We start from the raw sequence: 20194 nt of genomic DNA, 5'->3' as shown, positions 1-20194 counted from the left end.
TCTTCACCTAATGGAGTGGGATCTTTAGTTGCCTCCACACTGGCTAACTCAGCAAATAACTGAATCGGTGCATTTTTGTTACTCGAAGTCCCACAATAAAGAGCGACCATTGTTTCCACGTCTTCATCGTCTACAAGTTCCATTTCGGTAAATTTTATTGGATCTTTTGATACTGGAAACTTGTAGAAAACTTTTGATATCCTTCTCCCACAACGTCTATAAATTTTTTCACTAATTTTTTTCCTTCATATCATCAAACAAGATATTTCTATCAAATCTCATTGCTACTTGTTTGCGACATTCAAATATACATCCCATAGTTGTTGTTAAAATTTCTCCATCAAAATAAACGCATACAAAAAACTGATTCTCCATTTTCAATACTAGATCTGTAAAAAAAGAATTTCAAATTTCTTAAAACAGTTTCAAAATGTAAACAAAATACATAAAAATTTTAATGCAAAATTTTTCATTCAGAAACTAACAAAGTTAATAACATGGCAAAATAACTTTCGAATAATAAAATTACTAACAAAACTCTACATTCTATTTAAAAAAAACCAAAATACCTAATTTTTTTCTTCTTTTCCTTCATTCTTTTCTTCTGCTTCCTTCCTTCTTCTTTCTTCCGTTTTTGTAGTCAAATTTATGTCTGTGTTGGGGGTATTTATAGAGAAAAATCACAGTATTGGCGCCTTCTAATATGGCACCACCATTGGCGCCTCCTAGATAGGCACCACCATTGGCGCCTCCCAAATAGGCACCACCATTGGCGCCTCCAAAATAGGCACCACCATTGGCGCCTCCCAGATAGGCACCACCATTGGCGCCTTCCAGATAGGCACCAATACTATGTATTATACGGGTTATATACTAACCCGGAAAAGTATAATTTATATTTTAATCAAAAAAATTTTATTATTATTTTATTCATTGGCGCCTACCAAATAGGCTCCAATGAAAAAGTAACCCATTTTGGTAATTTTTTTCTAACATACTATTTCAGTAATTTTTTTTCTATCCTAATTAGGTAAAAAACTCTAGTTTTGGAATTCAACAACTTTTTTTAATTTTGGTCCATGTAATAATAAAACACTTTAATACTATGTCACATCATAAATTAAAAATAATTTTTTTTAATAAAAATAATAAAGTTGCTCAATTCCAAGTTGGGAAAAGTTGAAAGACCAAAAAAATATAGAAATCAAATTGAAAAAAAATATAAATTTAATATCTAAATGTTGCCTTATCTTTTTTTTTAATAATATTGATTAACTAACATATATTTTCTTTGGACATGAATAGAAATCAATAATTTGATGAACTTGAAGCAGTTGCATTTAGGGGGAAATGAAATTAAGAGCCTTGTGTCTTTATTCCATGGTAAATCACTTGGCTTAATTCATTGTTGTTCAAACATATTATATCATTCTTTTAAGATGAAATTACATTAACTTTTTTTTTTCAGAAAAAGTACAAATGAAGTTGAACAAACTCGAGGTGCTTGATTTAAGTAGTAATGACTTTAGCAACAACATATTTCCATCCCTTACTGCGTTCTCAAATTTGAAGTCTTTGGATTTATCCGCTAACAATTTGAAGGGTCCAATATATGCAAAAGGTAAATAGCCTATAAAATCTATCTTTTTGAGGTATTTCATAATATTATATATTACAATGAAAAGTTGGATTAAGCCACAATCTTTTGAATTAGGTATTACAATTAATGTTCGAATTTAACTTCATCGATAACCCAAGTTGCTCAAGCTCAAGCTCAAGCTCGACTCAATATTATTAAACTAAATTCGATTTTTTTTTAAATCAAACTTAAATAACTTGTGAGCACTAATGTTTCATTTATTCATATTTACAAGAAAAATTCATATAAGGTTACTTGTCCCATCTTTTAGACATTTATTTATTTATTTATTTTACTATATCCTAAAAAGTATGTGTCACTCATTGATTGAGCCACATATAGAGTAGTAAAGGACTTGTGTTCAAGTCTTTTGTCAATACCAGTGTTAGGTTCGATCCCTAGATAACCTCTACCCTTATCACTTACGGAAAAAAGAGTTTGTGTCAAATCTCAAATAGGGGCAAAATCTTTTAAGTCGCTCACATAATAGACAAACATTTCAAAATGGTATAATAAGTCCATACCCTTTTGAAATTGTTCAAATAAAGACTTTCACATATTTTACCTGAGTTGCAAATACAAAATTAAGTGAAAGTTGACGTGTTTAGATAGAACACATGGTAATTGAATTAGATATTATTTGAAAAGAAATTTTTAATAACTTACTTAATCATTTTGAATGCTTTAGTTCTTATGTTAGCAAGTCATGAATAGAAATTTTCATAAGCTAAGCTGGTGGCCCAAAACTTTTAGAAATTCCTTATCTAAGTCCATTCAAGTTGAGCTCAAACGCGCTCGACAAATTAATTTTCGTATTTTCAAAAGAATACTTATTTTTAAAAAAATATATGTTATTAACATAATAAAACATATTAATCCTTAGAATTTGAAGTAACCTTATTCAAAATCTGACAAAATTGAACCAAATTTATTAGGTCAAATGAATAGCTCTACTCTAAAACAAATCTACTTAACTTATTATTAGTTTCACTTGCCAAAGAAAAAAAGAATATTAGTTTAATTTGTATTTCTCTCTTCAAATTTAATTGCTCTCAGCAATTTAGAGGAGTTGACCTTATCCAGAAATGAAGTGAATGAATTTACTCCATTGCAAGGTATTTATGATTTTTTTTAAATGATCAATTTAACATTAAATTTATTTTCTAATTTTATTATTGTTAAATTGCTTACAAACTTATAGTTCTACGAATGATTCATAAAAAAAATTTCAAAAAATTTTAATATACCAATGAAGTCTTGACAGTGTCGGCACCATGCGTTTTCCCACGTTATTATGAGTTTAATTCTTATCATGTATAGGTTTTATTCAAATATATTTAAGTCTTCAAATTGTTGCGCTTTGTATTGAGTTAACATTAGTTCTAATTAATTATATATATAATATTTGTAATTTATATGAAACTTGTAAACTTCTTTAAAAAAAATTATCATTGAGCATAAAAATAAATAACTATAAATATTATTACTTGATAATGGCAGGACTAAGGCTGATAAAATTGAAAGCTGTTGATTTGAGTGGTAATTTTTTCAACAATAGTATATTGTCATCTCTTGCCACACTTTCAAATTTAAAGACTTTGAGGATAGAAAACTCCAACTTCAAAGGATTACTAGATGTTAAAGGTAAAAAATGACTTCTCTCCCCATCCCCTAATTTTTTTTCTTAACAAAAAAATAAAAAGGAAATCATTGAATGCATATATAGACTTACATTTATAAGCTATTTATTTAAATCTAACTAATTTTCAATTTCTGATCCTCTTCAGAATTATATGATTTGAGCAATTTGGAGGAGCTGTATCTGGCCTGTGATATAGTTATTGCTAAAATTAAAGGTTTTACAAACAAATCATGTTAGCAACTACACACTTAGCTTAAACTTTTGAGGTGAATTGAGACAAAATTAATAAATTAAGTACCACCCTTTGGGTTTATGAATTAATTTTCATATTTTGTTAGTATTTTAGACATATTCTAAAGAAATAAAGCCTTGTTTGACATGCAGATAATAATTGTAGCCTTTCACTACAGTCATTGGGTCTATTTCCGACATTGAAGATTCTTTCTCTATCTGGATTTAGTTTTAATGAAACTACAGCGGCTTCTCATTCCCACATTAATAGTATGTTACAAATTAAATATGTGGATTAATTTATACATATAGCTCTAATCTTATCTACCGTCTTTATACTTATTGCACATTTGAAATTTTTTCACTTTATTATTAATTTTGTTTATTTGGATTATGTGATATTTTTAAAATAGAAAAAAATATTGCTCACATGGCTCATTTAAGGATGCATTACGTTAAAATTTTAAAAATTGATTTTTACTTTAAGGCGAAGCCTGAATTTTTTTAAAGAACCGAGATAATATTATAATTTTGGGGGAATTAAAAAAATTGTATTAAAAATGTTTAAATTAAATTATTATTTTTTTCAAAAGGGTTAAAATTATATGTTTTTCATTTAATTAAAAGTTAAAAAGAACAAAATTGAATATAATTTTGGGGAAGGGCTAGAGAGCAGTTTCCTCATTGAGCCAACAAGGGCCAAGTCCCCTTCCTGTCCCTTTTTGGCTATGCCCCTGCTTTTACTCGGCTTCCCGGAAATAGTACTAAGAACCTTACAACTTCAAGTTTAGAATAAAAAAAACTTTACAACCCCAAATTCAACTGCTTTATTTGCTTATTTAGCCTTGCACTCATGTATTTTTTTTTTGAAAATGTAATTATCCAATTTAATGGAAGCCCTTTGATGATGTTATGAATTGGATTTGAATTATTAAAACCAATTGAGTAGAGGGACTAAATTTCTAGGATTAAAACAAGAGAGATTAAATTTTAAATGTGCAAAAAGTACAGGGACTGAAAGCACAATTAGATGGTATATATTTTGTTGGGATATTTCTCTAATATCTTTGCCTTGTCTCTCACGCATATTTGGTATGAAAGGCTCTGTTAGAGTGGAATTTACTTCTTTGAAGCGTTTGGTGTTGAGTTATTGTGCGTTCAATCAAAAACTCACCTCACAAGGTAATTTGATTCTTTCAATTTCCTCGTGTGGTAATATTTGGTCTAATTTATAAATTCCATCCTTTTACTTTATGAAAATTAAAAAATTAACTTTCGTATTTTACTTTGTACGCATTTAATTCTCGTACTTTACGAAAATTGAAAAGTTTTCGTAATTTATACCAAATAAATTAGTAAAAAAAAAACCCAGCAATTTGTATGCATGTTATTAGCTTGTAGATTATAGAAAAAGGATTGTATGAAACTAGGATAGAATGTCATTTGTATCCCTTTTCAATAAGAGCATGTCACTTTAACATTTTCATTATGAAAAAAAATCAAATTCAACATGATCTGTTGAAATATAGGATGAAAATACTGAAATGACATCCTCTTATTGACATGATATCTTAATTTCATATAATCCTTTCTCATATATATATATATATATGCATGCGAAACATATTTTTAATTTTGAAATTTAGTTGGTGTATTTGATTAAAAAATTAAATATCAAACAAAAGTTAAACCTTCATATATCCATATTCCCTTTTCTTTTGATCTCCCTAAATTTTAATAGAATGCTAATAAGGCTTTGATGCCAGAGGTTGAGGTCTCTGAATTTTAGTACTTAAATTAAAATTTCCTTTGTGCAAATAATATGAAATCTCTCCTATCTTATTATAAGATTTAGACGCATCATCTATAAATCTATCTAAATTTATTTTTATTTAAGTTTGAATATATTTTGATTATTATTTTTATAATACAATTAAAAGTGCTATTTATTAAGTTTATTGTATTTCTAATTTATCCATCATGTATTAGTTATGATTTATACACATAATACTACTTTTGCAGATTTATGTGAAATGAAAAATCTCCCAGAATTGGACATCACTGGCAATAATCTAAGGGGTAGCTTACCCATGTGTTTCTACAACCTCACGTCCCTTAAAAGTTTATCTCTCTCTTCCAATCAGTTTTTGGGAAATATATATTCCCTTAAGAACCTAACATTACTTGAATCTTTGGACCTCTCTTCTAATCAATTTTCTGGAAATATATCTGCCCTTGAAAGTCTAACATCCCTCCGATGGTTGGACATTTCAAACAATGAATTTCACATCCCAAGCTCATTAGGACCCTTGTTCAACCTTTCAAGACTCAAGTTTATCAGAGGAGACAACAACAACATACATGCCGATGATCATGAGATGCTCAATTCTTTGGCCCCAAGGTTCCAGTTGAGTTACATCAGTTTTTCTTGTTGTGGAAGTGGTGGGTCATTTCCATATTTCTTTTACCATCAAAGTAACTTACAGGGTGTTACTCTCTCAGAAATACATTTCTTAAAGGTGGATCAATTCCCTTTTTGGTTGTTGGAAAACAACACGAAGCTAGAGTTACTGCATCTCGTGAATTGCTCTCTATTAGGGCTTTTTCAACTGCCATCGCGTACGCATTTGGCTTTATCGAATTTGGATATCTCCAACAATGCCTTTGGTGGCAACATTCCAAAAAGAATTGGAGCACATCTACCATTGTTGAAGACTCTGAACATGTCACAAAATTATTTCAGTGGTCGCATTCTCTCTTCATTTGGTGATATGAGTTCACTGCAAGGTTTGGACTTATCAAACAACCATTTGTCTGGAGGGATACCTGAGCACATGGCTACGGGCTGCTCCTTATTAGAGTTCCTTGCATTATCAAATAACACATTGCAATGAGTTATTTTCTCTGGAAATTTTAGCCTAATGAGCCTCTCTGAGGTACGATTAGATGGAAATAACTTCACTGGGGTGATCCCTAATGTATTGGCTAACTGCTCTGATTTGTATTTACTTGATCTTAGCAATAACTATCTCTTCGGTGAGATACCAAGTTGGATTGGGAATATGTCAAGGTTGATAGCATTGGATGTGAGCAGAAACATACTCTTTGGTAGGTTTCCACAATGGAGGGGAAATGCTTTACCTTTGGAACAACTTGCCATGGCAGATAATCAACTTGAAGGTTCAATACCAAGGGCGATTTGCAATCTCAATGAAGGACTTATATTTTTGGACCTTTCCATGAACAATTTCTCTGGGACTCTACCATCTTGCTTCAAGCCTGTATCGCTAAGGGAAGTTCATTTATCTAGAAATATGCTACAAGGACCATTACCGAATGCTTTTTGTGATAGCTCTTCGTTGGTGACATTGGATCTCAGCTATAACCACTTTAAGGGTAACATTCCACTTTTTGTGATAGCTCTAATGCATGTGTAGCGGAGCATGATGAGGAGTCAGACTTTAGCTTGGTTGGCATGGCAATGGCATGTCAAACGGATGAGTGGATTTTGGATTCAGGATGTACTTACCATATGTGTCCTAATAAGGACTGGTTTTCTAGTCTTAAAGAGCTAGAAGGTGGAATTGTTCTTATGGGCAATGATAGTGCTTGTAAGACAATGGGAGTGGGTACAGTCCAATTGAAGAATCACGACGGCTCAATCCAAGTCTTGACAGATGTTCGCTACGTACCTAGCCTGAAGAAAAATCTCATCTCATTAGGTGCCCTAGAATCTAAAGGGCTCACAATCACTTTAAGAGATGGATTACTAAAAGTAGTAGCTGGGCAACTGACGGTGATGAAAGGCACAAGAAGAAATAACTTGTATTTTTTAAATGGAAGTACAGTTATTGGATCAACATCAACAGTTTCTACAAAAGATGTAGATTCAGAGGTTACCAGATTATGGCATATGCGATTGGGACATGCTGGTGAAAAAGCTTTGCAGACATTGGTGAAGCAAGGCTTATTGAAAGGTGCAAATTCTTGCAAAATGGAATTCTGTGAACATTGTGTTCTGGGCAAGCAGAAGAGGGTAAAATTTGGTCCAGCAATTCACAATACGAAAGGAATTCTGGACTACGTTCACAGTGATGTGTGGGGACCTACCAAAGTAGCTTCTTTGGGAGGTATGCACTATTTTGTTACTTTTGTTGATGATTATTCAAGAAAAGTATGGGTGTATCTAATGAAAAGAAAAAGTGAAGTTTTGGATGCATTTCTAAAATGGAAGAAGATGGTGGAGACTCAGACTGATCGAAAGGTCAAACGACTTCGATCAGATAATGGTACTGAGTACAAAAACGATCCATTTCTACAAGTATGCCAAGATGAGGGCATTGTGCGACACTTCACTGTTCGGGATACACCACAGCAAAATGGGGTGGCAGAACGAATGAATCGAACTATACTGGAGAAAGTTCGATGTATGTTGTCCAATGCTGGATTGGGCAAAGAATTTTGGGCTAAGGCAGTTACATATGCGTGCCATCTAATTAACCGTTTGCCATCAGCTGCAATAAATGGAAAAACTCCTATGGAGATATGGACTGGTAAATCTGCTACTGATTATGATTCTTTCCATGTATTTGGTTCCACTGCATATTATCATGTAAAAGAATCTAAGTTAGACCCAAGAGCAAAGAAAGCATTATTCTTGGGTATAACTGATGGAGTAAAAGGATATCATCTCTGGTGTCCTAATACAAGGAAGATTGTTTTCATTAGAGATGTGACTTTTGATGAATCAACCATGTTGAAGTACAAGGATTCACAAAAGGATGACAAAACCAGTAGTACTTTGCAGTAGGTGGAGCTTGAAAAGGTTAACGATGATCCAGCTAATGTTGAAGGGACAAATGATGAAGAGGTTCCTACCCAAGAACCTCTACAGCAACAAGATTCAATTGCATATAGAAGGCCAAGAAGAGAGATTCGTAAGCCTGCTCGCTTTGATGATATAGTGGCCTATGCACTTCCAATTAGAGATGATGATGTTCCTTCTACTTACACAGAAGTAATAAGTAACCCTGATGGTGTAAAGTGGAAGCAAGCAATGAATGAAGAAATGCAGTCTCTTCATAAAAATAAGACCTGGGAGTTGGTGACACTACCCAAGGGAAAGAAGGCAATTGGATGCAAATGGGTATATGCAAAGAAGGAAGGATTTCCTGATAAAAATGAAATTTGATACAAGGCTAGATTAGTAGCAAAGGGTTACGCTCAGAAAGAAGGAATAGACTACAATGAAGTGTTTTCTCCAGTTGTGAAGCATTCGTCTATTCGGATTTTGCTAGCCTTGGTTGCGCAATATGATCTTGAACTAGTTCAGCTTGATGTGAAGACCGCATTTTTACACGGTGATTTGGAAGAGGAAATCTATATGACTCAGCCAGATGGATTCAAGGTTGTTGGAAAAGAAAATTGGGTTTGCAAACTGACAAAGTCGCTTTATGGATTGAAGCAATCTCCGAGGCAGTGGTACAAGCGATTTGATCAGTTCATGAAAGGGCAAAGGTACACAAGAAGTAAATTTGATCATTGCGTGTATTTTCAGAAGCTACAAGAAGGAACTTTCATATACTTGCTCTTATATGTTGATGATATGCTAATAGCATCTAAGAGCAAAGTTGAGATTGAAAGATTGAAGACTCAACTCAATCTCGAGTTTGAGATGAAAGATCTAGGAGAAGCTAAAAAGATTCTCGGCATGGAAATATGGAGAGATAGAGCTCATGATAGAGTTAGCTTATCTCAGAAGTAGTATTTGAAAAAGGTACTACAGCAGTTTGGCATGAACGAGCAGACAAAACCTGTAAGTACCCCGTTGGCTTCTCATTTCAAGCTTTCTGCACAACTATCTCCTTCGACGAATACGGAACGAGAATACATGTTGCAAGTTCCGTATTCCAATGCAGTGGGTAGCTTGATGTATGCAATGGTGTGTACAAGACCCGACATTTCACAGGCAGTTAGTATAGTGAGCAGGTATATGCATAATCCTGGAAAAGGACATTGGCAAGCTGTGAAATGGATTCTACGGTATATTCAGAAGACCGTGGATGTTGGATTACTGTTCAAGCAGGATGATACACTTGGTAAAGGTGTTATTGGGTACGTTGATTCTGACTATGCCGGTGATTTGGACAAGCGAAGATCAACCACCGGTTATGTGTTTACACTTGCCGGAGGACCAATAAGTTTGAAGTCTACACTACAGTCTACAGTTGCATTGTCAACCACAGAAGCCGAGTACATGGCTGTAACAGAGACTGTAAAGGAGGCTATTTGGTTACAAGGTATGGCTAAAACCTTGGGGTTGGTTCAGGATCATATTAACGTGTATTGTGATAGTCAAAGTGCTATTCATTTAGCAAAGAATCAAGTCTATCATGCACGTACAAAACATATCGACGTACGATTCCATTTTGTGCGGGAAATTATTGAAGAGGGGAAAATTTGTCTTCAGAAGATCAAGACTATAGATAATCCCGCAGATATGATGACTAAGGTGGTAACATCAACCAAGTTCGAACATTGTTTGAACTTGATTAATATCCTGCAAGTTTAACAGTTGAAGAAGGCACTATCAAGTATTGTTGTCAAAGGCAGAAAGAATTGTGTGAAGATAAGATTATCCTAATCAAATCTTCAAGGTGGAGATTATTGGAACCCACCCATTGTTTGAAAAGTCAAAAAGGGTGGGCACCGAAAGTAGAAAGTAAAATTGGTTGGCAAGTTGGGTTAAAAGTTGGCATGGGATAATTGCAATTTTGGTCCCTAATTGTATAGGGACATTGCAAGTTGATCCTTGAACCTCAACTATAAATAGGCCTAACCATTGCTTACTTTCTTCATCCCACACTTGCCATTCTCTACTTAAGGCAATTGTTCTCTCTCCCTATTTGTAAACTTTCACTTGTATTTTTGGAGTGAAATATATTTGGTAGTGCCCGAGGACGTAGGCAAAATTTGCTGAACCTCGTTAAAATTCTAGTGTTCTTTATTTTTGTTCTGCATATTTTGCAAGTGTCATTGTAGTGATTTATTGTGCTATTAAATTACGATAGAGGGATATTCTAGCTAGGAAAGATCTGGTATGTAAGCGATCCTCGTGATCCACCTCTCTTTCCTGGGAATTGAACTTAGTGTGATTTTTCAGTACAATAATTTTACTCTTTCACACTCTTCGGCGCAACAGAATTGTTCACTGGTCGCAACACCATTGACACCAAAGGCTTCAGCTGGCGACACAGAAGACCATGGTTTCATTGATATGGATGCTTTCTATGCAAGCTTCTTCGCATGTTATGTGATGGTGCTATTGTGTATCGCAGCTGTGCTGTACATAAATCCTTATTGGAGGCAAGCATGGTTTTACTATATACAAATGGCCGTTGATTCCTGCTACTATTTTGTGGTAGATAATTTCCCCAGAAAATTTTGTAGTGGAAACATGTAGTAAAGCAATTGCAATTTTCGATAAAAAAGAGTTTACAAGGGGTATAAAACTGTCGATTGAAAAGCCATGGAGTAACTGTGTTAAGACATGGATTTAAAGTGCTTTTTTGTAACGAATAAAAACTCCCACAATCCATCTTAGTCTCACTGCTATTTCAATTTGTTTGATTTCGATTTGTAGAAAATGTTAGCTGTCACCAGGCCTAGTAGTAAATGAACATTAAGATTCAACAAACGTAGTATTAGAAAGATTGTTGTGCTTCACTCAACTTACTGTGAAAGGAAGGTCTCTTGGCACTGATCTTTGGGCATATGATGCATTAACATTGGAACTTTTATCATGCTCTATAAGTAGTGCTTTGCGTTTCTTCACAGAACATAGTTGTTGCTTTTTACTAATAAAACAGTGTGATTAAAATTTAAGAGAATTGTTTTCTTTTTTCTTTTCCCTTTTTTCAATGTATTAGATATTTAAGTTGTCCATCCGATAAGTACATGTTTAAAATTTGATCACCATATTTTAAATATGCTCCACATTATGTCCGAGCTAACATTTAATGCCCAAGATGATTGTTACACAAATGCAAGACCTGATTGATGTAGAATTGATACTCTAATGACTCAATTAGTCAAAGGGCTTTATGTTTTTAGCATGCGAGGGCTTCACTAAGTTTGTATTTTTACGGGCTTAATTTTATTTTATTTTTCGAAAAAATTCAAAGGTTTCTTAGATCCTTAAGTCTCAATTAAAATGACACAAAAAAGATATCATATTTGGTCCCTATACTTTAATTTGACATATTTAAATTTTTTATTTTTATAATATCAATAATTAATCCAAATATTAACACGATTAATTATTCTAATTAATTATTACAATGCATAGTTTAACTAATAACATGAATATATTTGGACCAAATCATAATAAATTTGGAGAGGAGTCCATGGCTTTTTTTATAAAAAAATTATTCAAAATTTCACATTATTTACGAAAATAACTCACTTTTAAATTATGTATGTAAATGACGTATTTTGAATGGTAAATATAGGATGTCATTACCGTAAAGATAAGTGACACCATTGTCATTAACATCCCACCTTATCACTTTCACTCAATCATTAGTTACAGTATATAAAAAATATTTTTTTTGAGTCACGCTAATATTTTTGGCATCACTAATATTTGTACATGTCCAAAACAACATATATTATAAGAGAAGAATAAGAAAAAGAACATTTTTTTAATAGGCCACCCACAGGCATCGGCGTCACCACTTTTTTGCCTATTAGTAGTATTTTGATACATGTATATTGTGCAAATTCTATCCTTTCCGGGGATCCTCTCTTTCCTTCTTTGTAATCATTCTTTTGTTGTGTTTGTTAATAACAGGATGCACCGATTCTAATAAATTAATATTTAATTATTTTTAATTAATTGATATGTAATAAATTGTAAATAGATATTAATGCAAACAATTAGTTAAATAATGTAAATTGTTTTATTAAACCCCGACGTAAGTGGTGGGTTTACTACATATAATTTTCATTCTATCAGGGAGACAAATATTTTGATAATAAGATTGGAAACCAATTAAGCGATAAGTGGACCCTTTATGGAATGAGTTTCTTGGAAGCTTTTCCTTTTTATTCTACCATATACATTTTTTTGTGTTTTTATTTATATATATATTTAAGAATTATGTTATAGGAAACTTATTTAAAATATTAGGACCAAAATCTACCACGTCCATATTTATTTTATTGAAAATTTGGATATGAAGTGAAAAAAATAATAGTGTCATTAAAATTGAGGAGAATTATGTTTTTCTTTTTCTTTTTAACTTGTAAGATTTAAGTTGTCAATATAATAAATACATATGTATTTAAAATGTGATCCACATGTTTTAAATATGATCCACGTAATGTCTAAGCTAACATTTACTGTTCATTATTATGGCTAGACTTATGGAATGACTTGATTTGTATAATATTGATATTTTAATGACTAAATTGGACTACCTTGAAATTTGAAGTCTAATACATGGATCATAGTTTTGGGAAGTATAGTATAATCAAACCAAATATATAGAGAGTAAGGTGAATAAATCTGACAAGTCCTTCTGTTATAGTGGCCTGATCAAATTAATCCCTATATAAATGGATAAATTTAGTCTCTATACTATTAAAATGTTAAGTAGAGTTAACATTCACAATTTAAAAAATGACATTTATTGTTTAACAGAGTTATATTTTGAAAAAAGAAATTATATATATTTTTGTTTCCCAAATTCTAGTGGAGCGAAGCCAATAACATTTTGTAAACCTATTAAAGGATAGAATTATTTTATGAAAATAAAATCAGCAAAGCAACAACAATTGGAAACTGCAGAAACAACAGTGGATGTATTGAGGATGATGAAAGACAAGAAACAACAATGCTGTGTATGAATGGTTAGCAAAGAAAAGAAATGGTATTCAATTAGGGTCCACACGGGATTGACTCACTATACACATTGTAAGCCATATATACACATCAACTTATATATCTTTTAAAATGGAGAAAAAGGCAAAAGTGATTTGACGCGTGTCGTGAGGAATGCGCTATATAAAGTATATAGACATAAAGCAGCGTTGGGTACAAATGCATAAAGTATGGTAAGGACATGTGCTATAGATTGTAATTAAAAGGTAAGAAATACAATGAAATTTTACAAACTTAACATGCTTTGATTTATGTAATTCCGGAGAAATGAAATGCAGAGACCCCAAAGTTTAACTTAGTTTAGACGTTTGTAATACAAACAAATCATTGCCAATAGGGGAGGGGGTCCATAATTGTGAGAATCCAGTTGAAGTTTCCCTCTTATATCATTTTCTTATACATGGAATGGAATCAATGTCTAATCAAGTACACATCAAATAAGCAAATAAGTTAAAAAGCACGTCACTCTTCAACCAATTCACGGGACAAACAACACACACTCTTTACGATGTTGCTTTGTCTGATAGCAATGGTTATAAATGCTTTCTACCTTCGGTTTTGCATTACGGTTTCACAATCAAACATGTCCATACGATAGTTTAACACGCTGTTTACAAGTTAGAAAAAAAAGATCAAAACCATAATTTTAAAGTTTTTTTAAGTGGAAAATCATAAATAATATCCAACATAAATCTTTTTAAAGTTTTTTTATTGATATGGATGCCTTCAAGCTTCTTCGCATGTTACGTGATGGTGTTATTATGTATTGCTGTTGTGCTTTACATAAATCCTTATTGGAGGCAAGCATGGTTTAACTATATACAAATGATCGTTCATTCCTACTACTATTTTGTGGTAGATAATTTCCCTAGAAAATTTTGTATTGGAAACATGTAGGAAAGCAATCGCAATTTCCTATTAAAAAAAGTTTAGAAGGGGTATAAAACTATCGATTGCAAAGTCATGTTTATATGGAGTAACTGTGTTAAGACATGGATTTAAAGTGCTTTTTTGGAATTGAATAAAAACTCCCACAAGCCATATTCTTACTCTCACTGTTATTTCAGTTGGTTTGATTTCAATTTGTACAAAATGTTAGCTGTCACTGTTGGTGATTAGAACTCGAATTTTGATGGTTGATCGAGAGATTTGAAGTAGAAAGAAGAGAAAGGAAGTTTTAAGATAGAAAATAATTGAAGACTGGAATGATGATTGATTTGTACCTCAACAATTTAAATACAAAAGTTCAAGACTAAAAATAGAAAAAGAGGTTCTAAAAATCCGCTAAAAATCTAGTACCAATATACCAAACAAATTGAAAAACTAAGCTTCCTAAAGTAAAGGAGAATTATTCAAACTTAGCAACAGAAAAACTAAATGGCAGCAATCTTAAACATGTGATCTAAACACTCCTCCTTGTTTAGATGCTGCAAACTCCAAGTTTCTTCCTGAAGCTTTGAAACTTGCTAAGTGGCAATGGTTTGGTGAAGATATCTGCAATTTGATCTTCAAATTTGCAGTAACAAAGAGACATATCACCACTCTTTCTGAATAATCGACTCCAAAGACTTGTGCATATCCCTTCACAACAAGCACAAGTCTTGCTTTGAATTTGTTAACTGCACCATCGGGATTTAGTTTCATTTTGAACACCCATCTTACTCCAATTATCTTTCTATCCAGAGGTCGATCAACCAGCTTCTAAGTTTTGTTTTTCTCGATCATCGAAAGCTCCTCCTTCATTGCAGCCATCCAATATTGACTGCTTTTTGCATCATGATACCCTGCAGGCTCATAAATAGCCACGTTACATCTTTGGTAAATGTCGGAGAGCAGTCCTGTACCTCTGACAGGTGTATCATCAGCCAAATCATCTTGCCCTTCATCTTCAAGCTCCTCTAACGTGCTGCCAATGGTAAAATGATTTGGTGCACTAGAAGTTTAGTTCGTCTTGGTCGAGTCTTCCCAATTCTATTTCTCATTTTCAACAAAATAAACATCTCTGCTCACAATAGCACGTCCAGTGTGTGGTTGAAAGACTCTGTAAGTTTTAGATACAGTGCTATACCCAACAAAAATGCCAGCTTCTGCCTTTTTTTCAAGCTTATCACGCTTAACCTGTGGAATGTAAGTGAAACACAGACAGCCAAACAATCTAAGGAACTTTAAAGAAGGTTTGTAACCATACCAAGCTTCAAATGGCGTCTGATCCTTCACAGTTTTTGTTGAAATCTGATTTTGCAAGAACACAGCAGTGTTTGCAGCTTCTACCCAAAAGCTTTTTGGAAGATTCTTCTCATGAAGCATACATCGAGTCATCTCCATTATGAATTTGTTCCTTCTTTCGCTGACTCCATTTTGTTGTGGAGTGTATGGCACCGTCAACTGATGCTCAATTCCAGCCTCTTCATAAAACCTATTAAAGGTTTCTGAAGTGTACTCCTTGCCATTATCAAATCTTAAAATCTGAATCATGCATCCACTTTCATTCTCAACTCTAGCTTTGAATTTCCAGAACACACCGGTAACTTCTGATTTTTGTTTCAACAAGAAAATCCAACACATTCTTGTTAAATTATCGATAAAGGCTATGTAATAAAGGTTACTATTTAACGATGGCGTTCTCTGAGGACCACAAAGATCAGTATGAACAAGCTGTAACTTCTTCGAGGCTCTTCAGGCTTGTTTAGGAAAGGGTTGTCTATGTTGTTTCCCAAATTCGCAAGCTTGAAAATGAGGTAGATCATCATCAATGTCTGTAAGTCCTTCCACCAGCTTCTTCGACTGCATTTGAAGTAATCCTCGATGGTGAAAGTGCCCAAGTCTCTTGTGCCAAGTCTCAGAAGCACTAACTCTGGATTTAAAAGCCATTTGCTCCTTTTCCATTGGATTAAGAGCAAAACATTTTCCCTTCATTTTGACATTGAACAAGTCCCTGCCATTAGAATCTCTAATCAAGCACTGCTTATTCTCAAATAGCACTTTATAGCCTTTATCTAGTAATTGACCAACACTTAAGAGATTTTGATCAATTTTAGGTACAAACAAAACATCTGAAATGAATTTTGTACCTTCATAGCCTGTAATAGCTACTATGCCTATTCTCTTGACTTCTAAGTACTCACCATTTCCAATCCTCACTCTTTTGACTTCAGTGTTTCTCAATTCCTCGAAGAGCTCCTTATCATACGTCATGTAATTTGTGCATTTACTATCAATCAACCAGCTCTCACTTGATTCTCTGCCTAAAAAATAGGTAACCACGAACAATCGATCTTCTTCTTCTTGATCAGCTACCTGTGCATCTACTTCTTGCACCTGGCCTTTGACCTTGCAAACCACTGCTTCATGTTCAAGCTGATTGCATTTAGAGCATTTGGTGTCAGGTCTTTTCCAAAATTTGAATGGTGGATGACCTTTCTTCTCACAATGGTGACAAGGTGGGTAGGATTTCTTGACACCTCCTTTTTTGCTCTTTTGATAATTGCCTGATGAATTTTCTCCACTCGTTGACTGGTTCTTAAAATTTTTCTTCTTTTTATAGATGTTGTTGTCTTGATACTTGACAGGTAAGGCACCTTCTATCACTTCCTCTTGCCTCATAAATCTTCTTTGCTCTTGTGCTTGTAAAGCATTCAAGAGCTCTGCAAGAGAGATCTTTGACAGGTCCTTGGTGTTTTCCAGAGTAGTAATGGTGGCTTCAAACTTCTCTAGAATAGTGACCAACAGCTTGTCTATGATTTTAGAGTCTTCCAACTCAGAACCAAGCAATCTCACCTTGTTGGCAATGCTGAGAAGTCTGTCAGAATATTCTTTCACTGACTCATACTCTTTCATCTTCTGTAACTCGAAGTCCTTGATTAAATTCAGGACTTTCATTCTATGAATCCTCTCATCTCCTGCGTATTCAGCCTTGAGGTAATCCCAAATTTCCTTTGCTGATTTCAGAGACATTATTTGTGTGAAAATCATTTGAGACACAGCTGCAAATAAGTATGCTTTTACCTTTGATTTCTTTTTGTGCTTTAATCTGTGCAATAGTAGGATTTGCTAGAAGTGGTGGGACTTTGTAATCCTCTTTTACAACTTCCCAAAGATCTAAAGCCTCCAGGTAAGTCTCCATGCGAATTGCCCACATCTGGTAATTGTCTCTATCGTAGACTGGTGGTGCAGCAACTGAAAAATTGGAACCTCCTTCTATTTTAACACGCAAATAACCTCACAGATCCCTCAAGAAAATAAGTCTGATACCAATTTTTTAGTGATTAAAACTCGAACTTTGTTGGTTGATCGAGAGATTTGAAGGAGAAAGAAGAGAAAGACTGGAATGATAATTAATTTGCAACTCAACGATTTAAATACAAAAGTTTAAGACTAAAAATAGAAAAAGAGGTTCTAAAAATCTACTAAAAATCTGGTAACAATATACCAAACAAATCGAAAAACTAAGCTCCTAAAGTAAAGAAGAATTATTCAAACTTAGCAACAGAAAAACTAAATGGCAGCAATCTTAAACACGTGATCTCAACAGTCACCAAGTCTAGTCCTTCGTAATCTCAGTGTAGTAGCACAAATAATTATGGAAAGATTGATTGCTATGTGTAACATCACCTTCATGTTGAAGAAGCTTCTTTCCTCCACACACAAATTAGCAACTTTGTTATGCATCCAAAAGCTTCCAATCGATGTGCAAAGTTGCAGTTTACTACATACTTCTATAATGTTTGTACGTTTCTTCAAAGATTAGGATCTAAAAAATATCATGCCAAAGTCTCAAACTTTCACTTCTAACCGATCACATTGGCAAATGGCATCCTTGAATTGCTGCTTTCACCGGATAAGTTTAGTTCCTCTAATTTTTAGGCATTTCTTTTACTTCTTTTGAGGTATTGCTCATACAAATAAGGATACCTCGCAGGCACGTAATCCTTGAATCTGTAACAGATAACAAAAAAGGGTAAGATCCGGTAAAAATAATCAATAAGAGTTGCAAGCTAACGAGGGGGATGAAAATAAATGATAGGCTAAAGAATATCAGTAGTGTGGGTACGGTATAAACTAGCAATTTGTTTCTTTGGTAATAAGTATCCCTCATAAGTTAGTAAGACCTCCGATGGCACTTGAAGCCTTTAAGGCTCTAACATATTTGCTAAAGAACATCAGTATACTTTTTGTTGAAGTCAGCTCCCATGTAGCAGCAAAGGTGGCCATGCAGGGAACGTGCTTCAACAGCAAATTGGTGCAGCAAGCTGAAGCTATTCATTTAGTTTCTTTAAATGAATGTTTTGTATTTAGTTAGGATCAAACTTAGTTGGTAGCTGCATTTTGATGTAACTAAGTGATGAATGACAAGTTTAGGTAGCTGTTTATGTATTCAAACAAGTTTACCAAGTTACTAGGCAAATTAGTGGTGTTAGGTAAGTTATTAGGTGGTAACTTGTTTGTTTTGCTAATGTAATCCCTTATATGTATTGGCATCATGTCTTCTTCATATGTTAATGAAAATTCAGCTCATTTTCATTCAAATCTCTCTCTTTCTTTTCTGTTTTCCATTGTAAGTTTTTGATTGTTTCTGCTGCAAGCCTCGAGACTTGCTGTTTAAGCAAGCTGAAATCAGCTTGTTGCTGCCTCTTGCACCAACAATTGGTATCTAGAGCCCTTGTCTTAGTGGACTTGTTGCTTCAAACCAAGGAACCTGATGGCTTCTTCAGGATTTTCACCAGCAGCCCCACCAGTCTTTAATGGAGAAGGCTTTCACATATGGCTGGTCAAGATGAAGACTTACCTACAGGCCTTCGATCTGTGGGAAGTTGTCAACACAGATGCTGAGCCAGCACCACTGAGGGCTAATCCCACAGTAGCTCAGATCAGGCAACATGCTGATGAGAGGACCAAAAGGCACAAAGCCATGTCCTGCATCCAGAACTGTGTGTCAGATGTCATCTTCACCAGAATCATGGCCTGTGAGACTCCAAAACAGGCCTGAGATAAGCTTAAGGAGAAGTTTCAAGGCACTGAGAGAACAAGGCAACAGCAGCTGTTGAATTTGAGAAGGGATTTCGAGAACCTGAAAATGAAGGAAGAATAAATAGTGAAGCAGTATGCAGACAAAATCATGGCAGTGGTTAACAGTATAAGGCTCCTAGGTGAGCACTTTGATGAGGCAAGGATAGTGGAGAAAGTCCTCTCCACTTTGCCTGAGAGATATGAGGCCAAGATATCCTCTCTAGAGGACTCAAGAGATCTTGCTACCATCTCTTTGACTGAGCTAATCAACACCTTCTATGCTCAGGAACAAAGAAGAGCTAGCAGAACTGAAGACAACCAGGAAGGTGCATTCAATGTCAAGGCCAGAGAAGCCTCGAGCATCAATGCTCCTAGAGGTAAAAAGCCTTGGAAAAGCAGACCTAAGCCTGATGCTGCAAGGAGCAATGACCAGCCCTGCAGACATTGCAAAAGGCCAGGTCATCCAGAAGGCAGATGCTGGTTCAGGCCAGATGCAGTATGCCAATACTGCAAGAAGAAAGGCCATGTTGAAAGGGTTTGCAAAAATAGAACCAAGCCAAGGCAGAGCCAATTTCAACAACCAAAGGTTGAAGCTCAGGTAGCTGAGGACAGTAGTGACCAAGAAGAGCAGGTCTTTGCTGTGTCTTGCTTAGCTGCTGAGAAGAAATGCTCAAAAGGCTGGTTATTGGACAGTGGTTGCACTAACCACATGTCACCAGATGCCTCCTTGTTT

The 20194-nt window shown here is 34.3% G+C and overlaps 2 protein-coding genes across 2 annotated transcripts; both read left to right on the top strand.

The window, feature by feature from the left end:
• Positions 1 to 1479: 1479 nt before the first annotated feature.
• Positions 1480 to 6406, top strand: LOC107923509 (receptor-like protein 56). Its single transcript, XM_016853705.1, has 2 exons — positions 1480 to 1621; positions 5535 to 6406. Exons 1-2 carry the CDS (start codon positions 1480 to 1482, stop codon positions 6404 to 6406), a joined length of 1014 nt encoding a protein of 337 aa, XP_016709194.1.
• Positions 6407 to 6433: 27 nt separating this feature from the next.
• LOC107923510 (receptor like protein 23-like) lies at positions 6434 to 6949 on the top strand. The gene has a single exon (XM_016853707.1). It carries the CDS (start codon positions 6434 to 6436, stop codon positions 6947 to 6949), a length of 516 nt encoding a protein of 171 aa, XP_016709196.1.
• Positions 6950 to 20194: the final 13245 nt, after the last annotated feature.

Source organism: Gossypium hirsutum, chromosome D06 (genome assembly GCF_007990345.1).
Source record: "Gossypium hirsutum isolate 1008001.06 chromosome D06, Gossypium_hirsutum_v2.1, whole genome shotgun sequence".
In the NCBI taxonomy this organism is placed as follows: domain Eukaryota; kingdom Viridiplantae; phylum Streptophyta; class Magnoliopsida; order Malvales; family Malvaceae; genus Gossypium; species Gossypium hirsutum.
The sequence above is the reverse complement of the archived record's forward strand: the minus strand, read 5'-3'. Positions and strand labels throughout refer to the sequence as shown.

What these genes read in the sequence shown, in the direction of transcription:
- LOC107923509 (XM_016853705.1), top strand. Translation starts at nt 1,480, where the DNA reads ATGAAGTTGAACAAACTCGAGGTGCTTGATTTAAGTAGTAATGACTTT. An exon ending in GGGTCCAATATATGCAAAAG is followed by an intron (nt 1,622 to 5,534) that starts GTAAATAGCCTA and finishes CTACTTTTGCAG; the next exon opens with ATTTATGTGAAATGAAAAAT.
- LOC107923510 (XM_016853707.1), top strand. Translation starts at nt 6,434, where the DNA reads ATGAGCCTCTCTGAGGTACGATTAGATGGAAATAACTTCACTGGGGTG.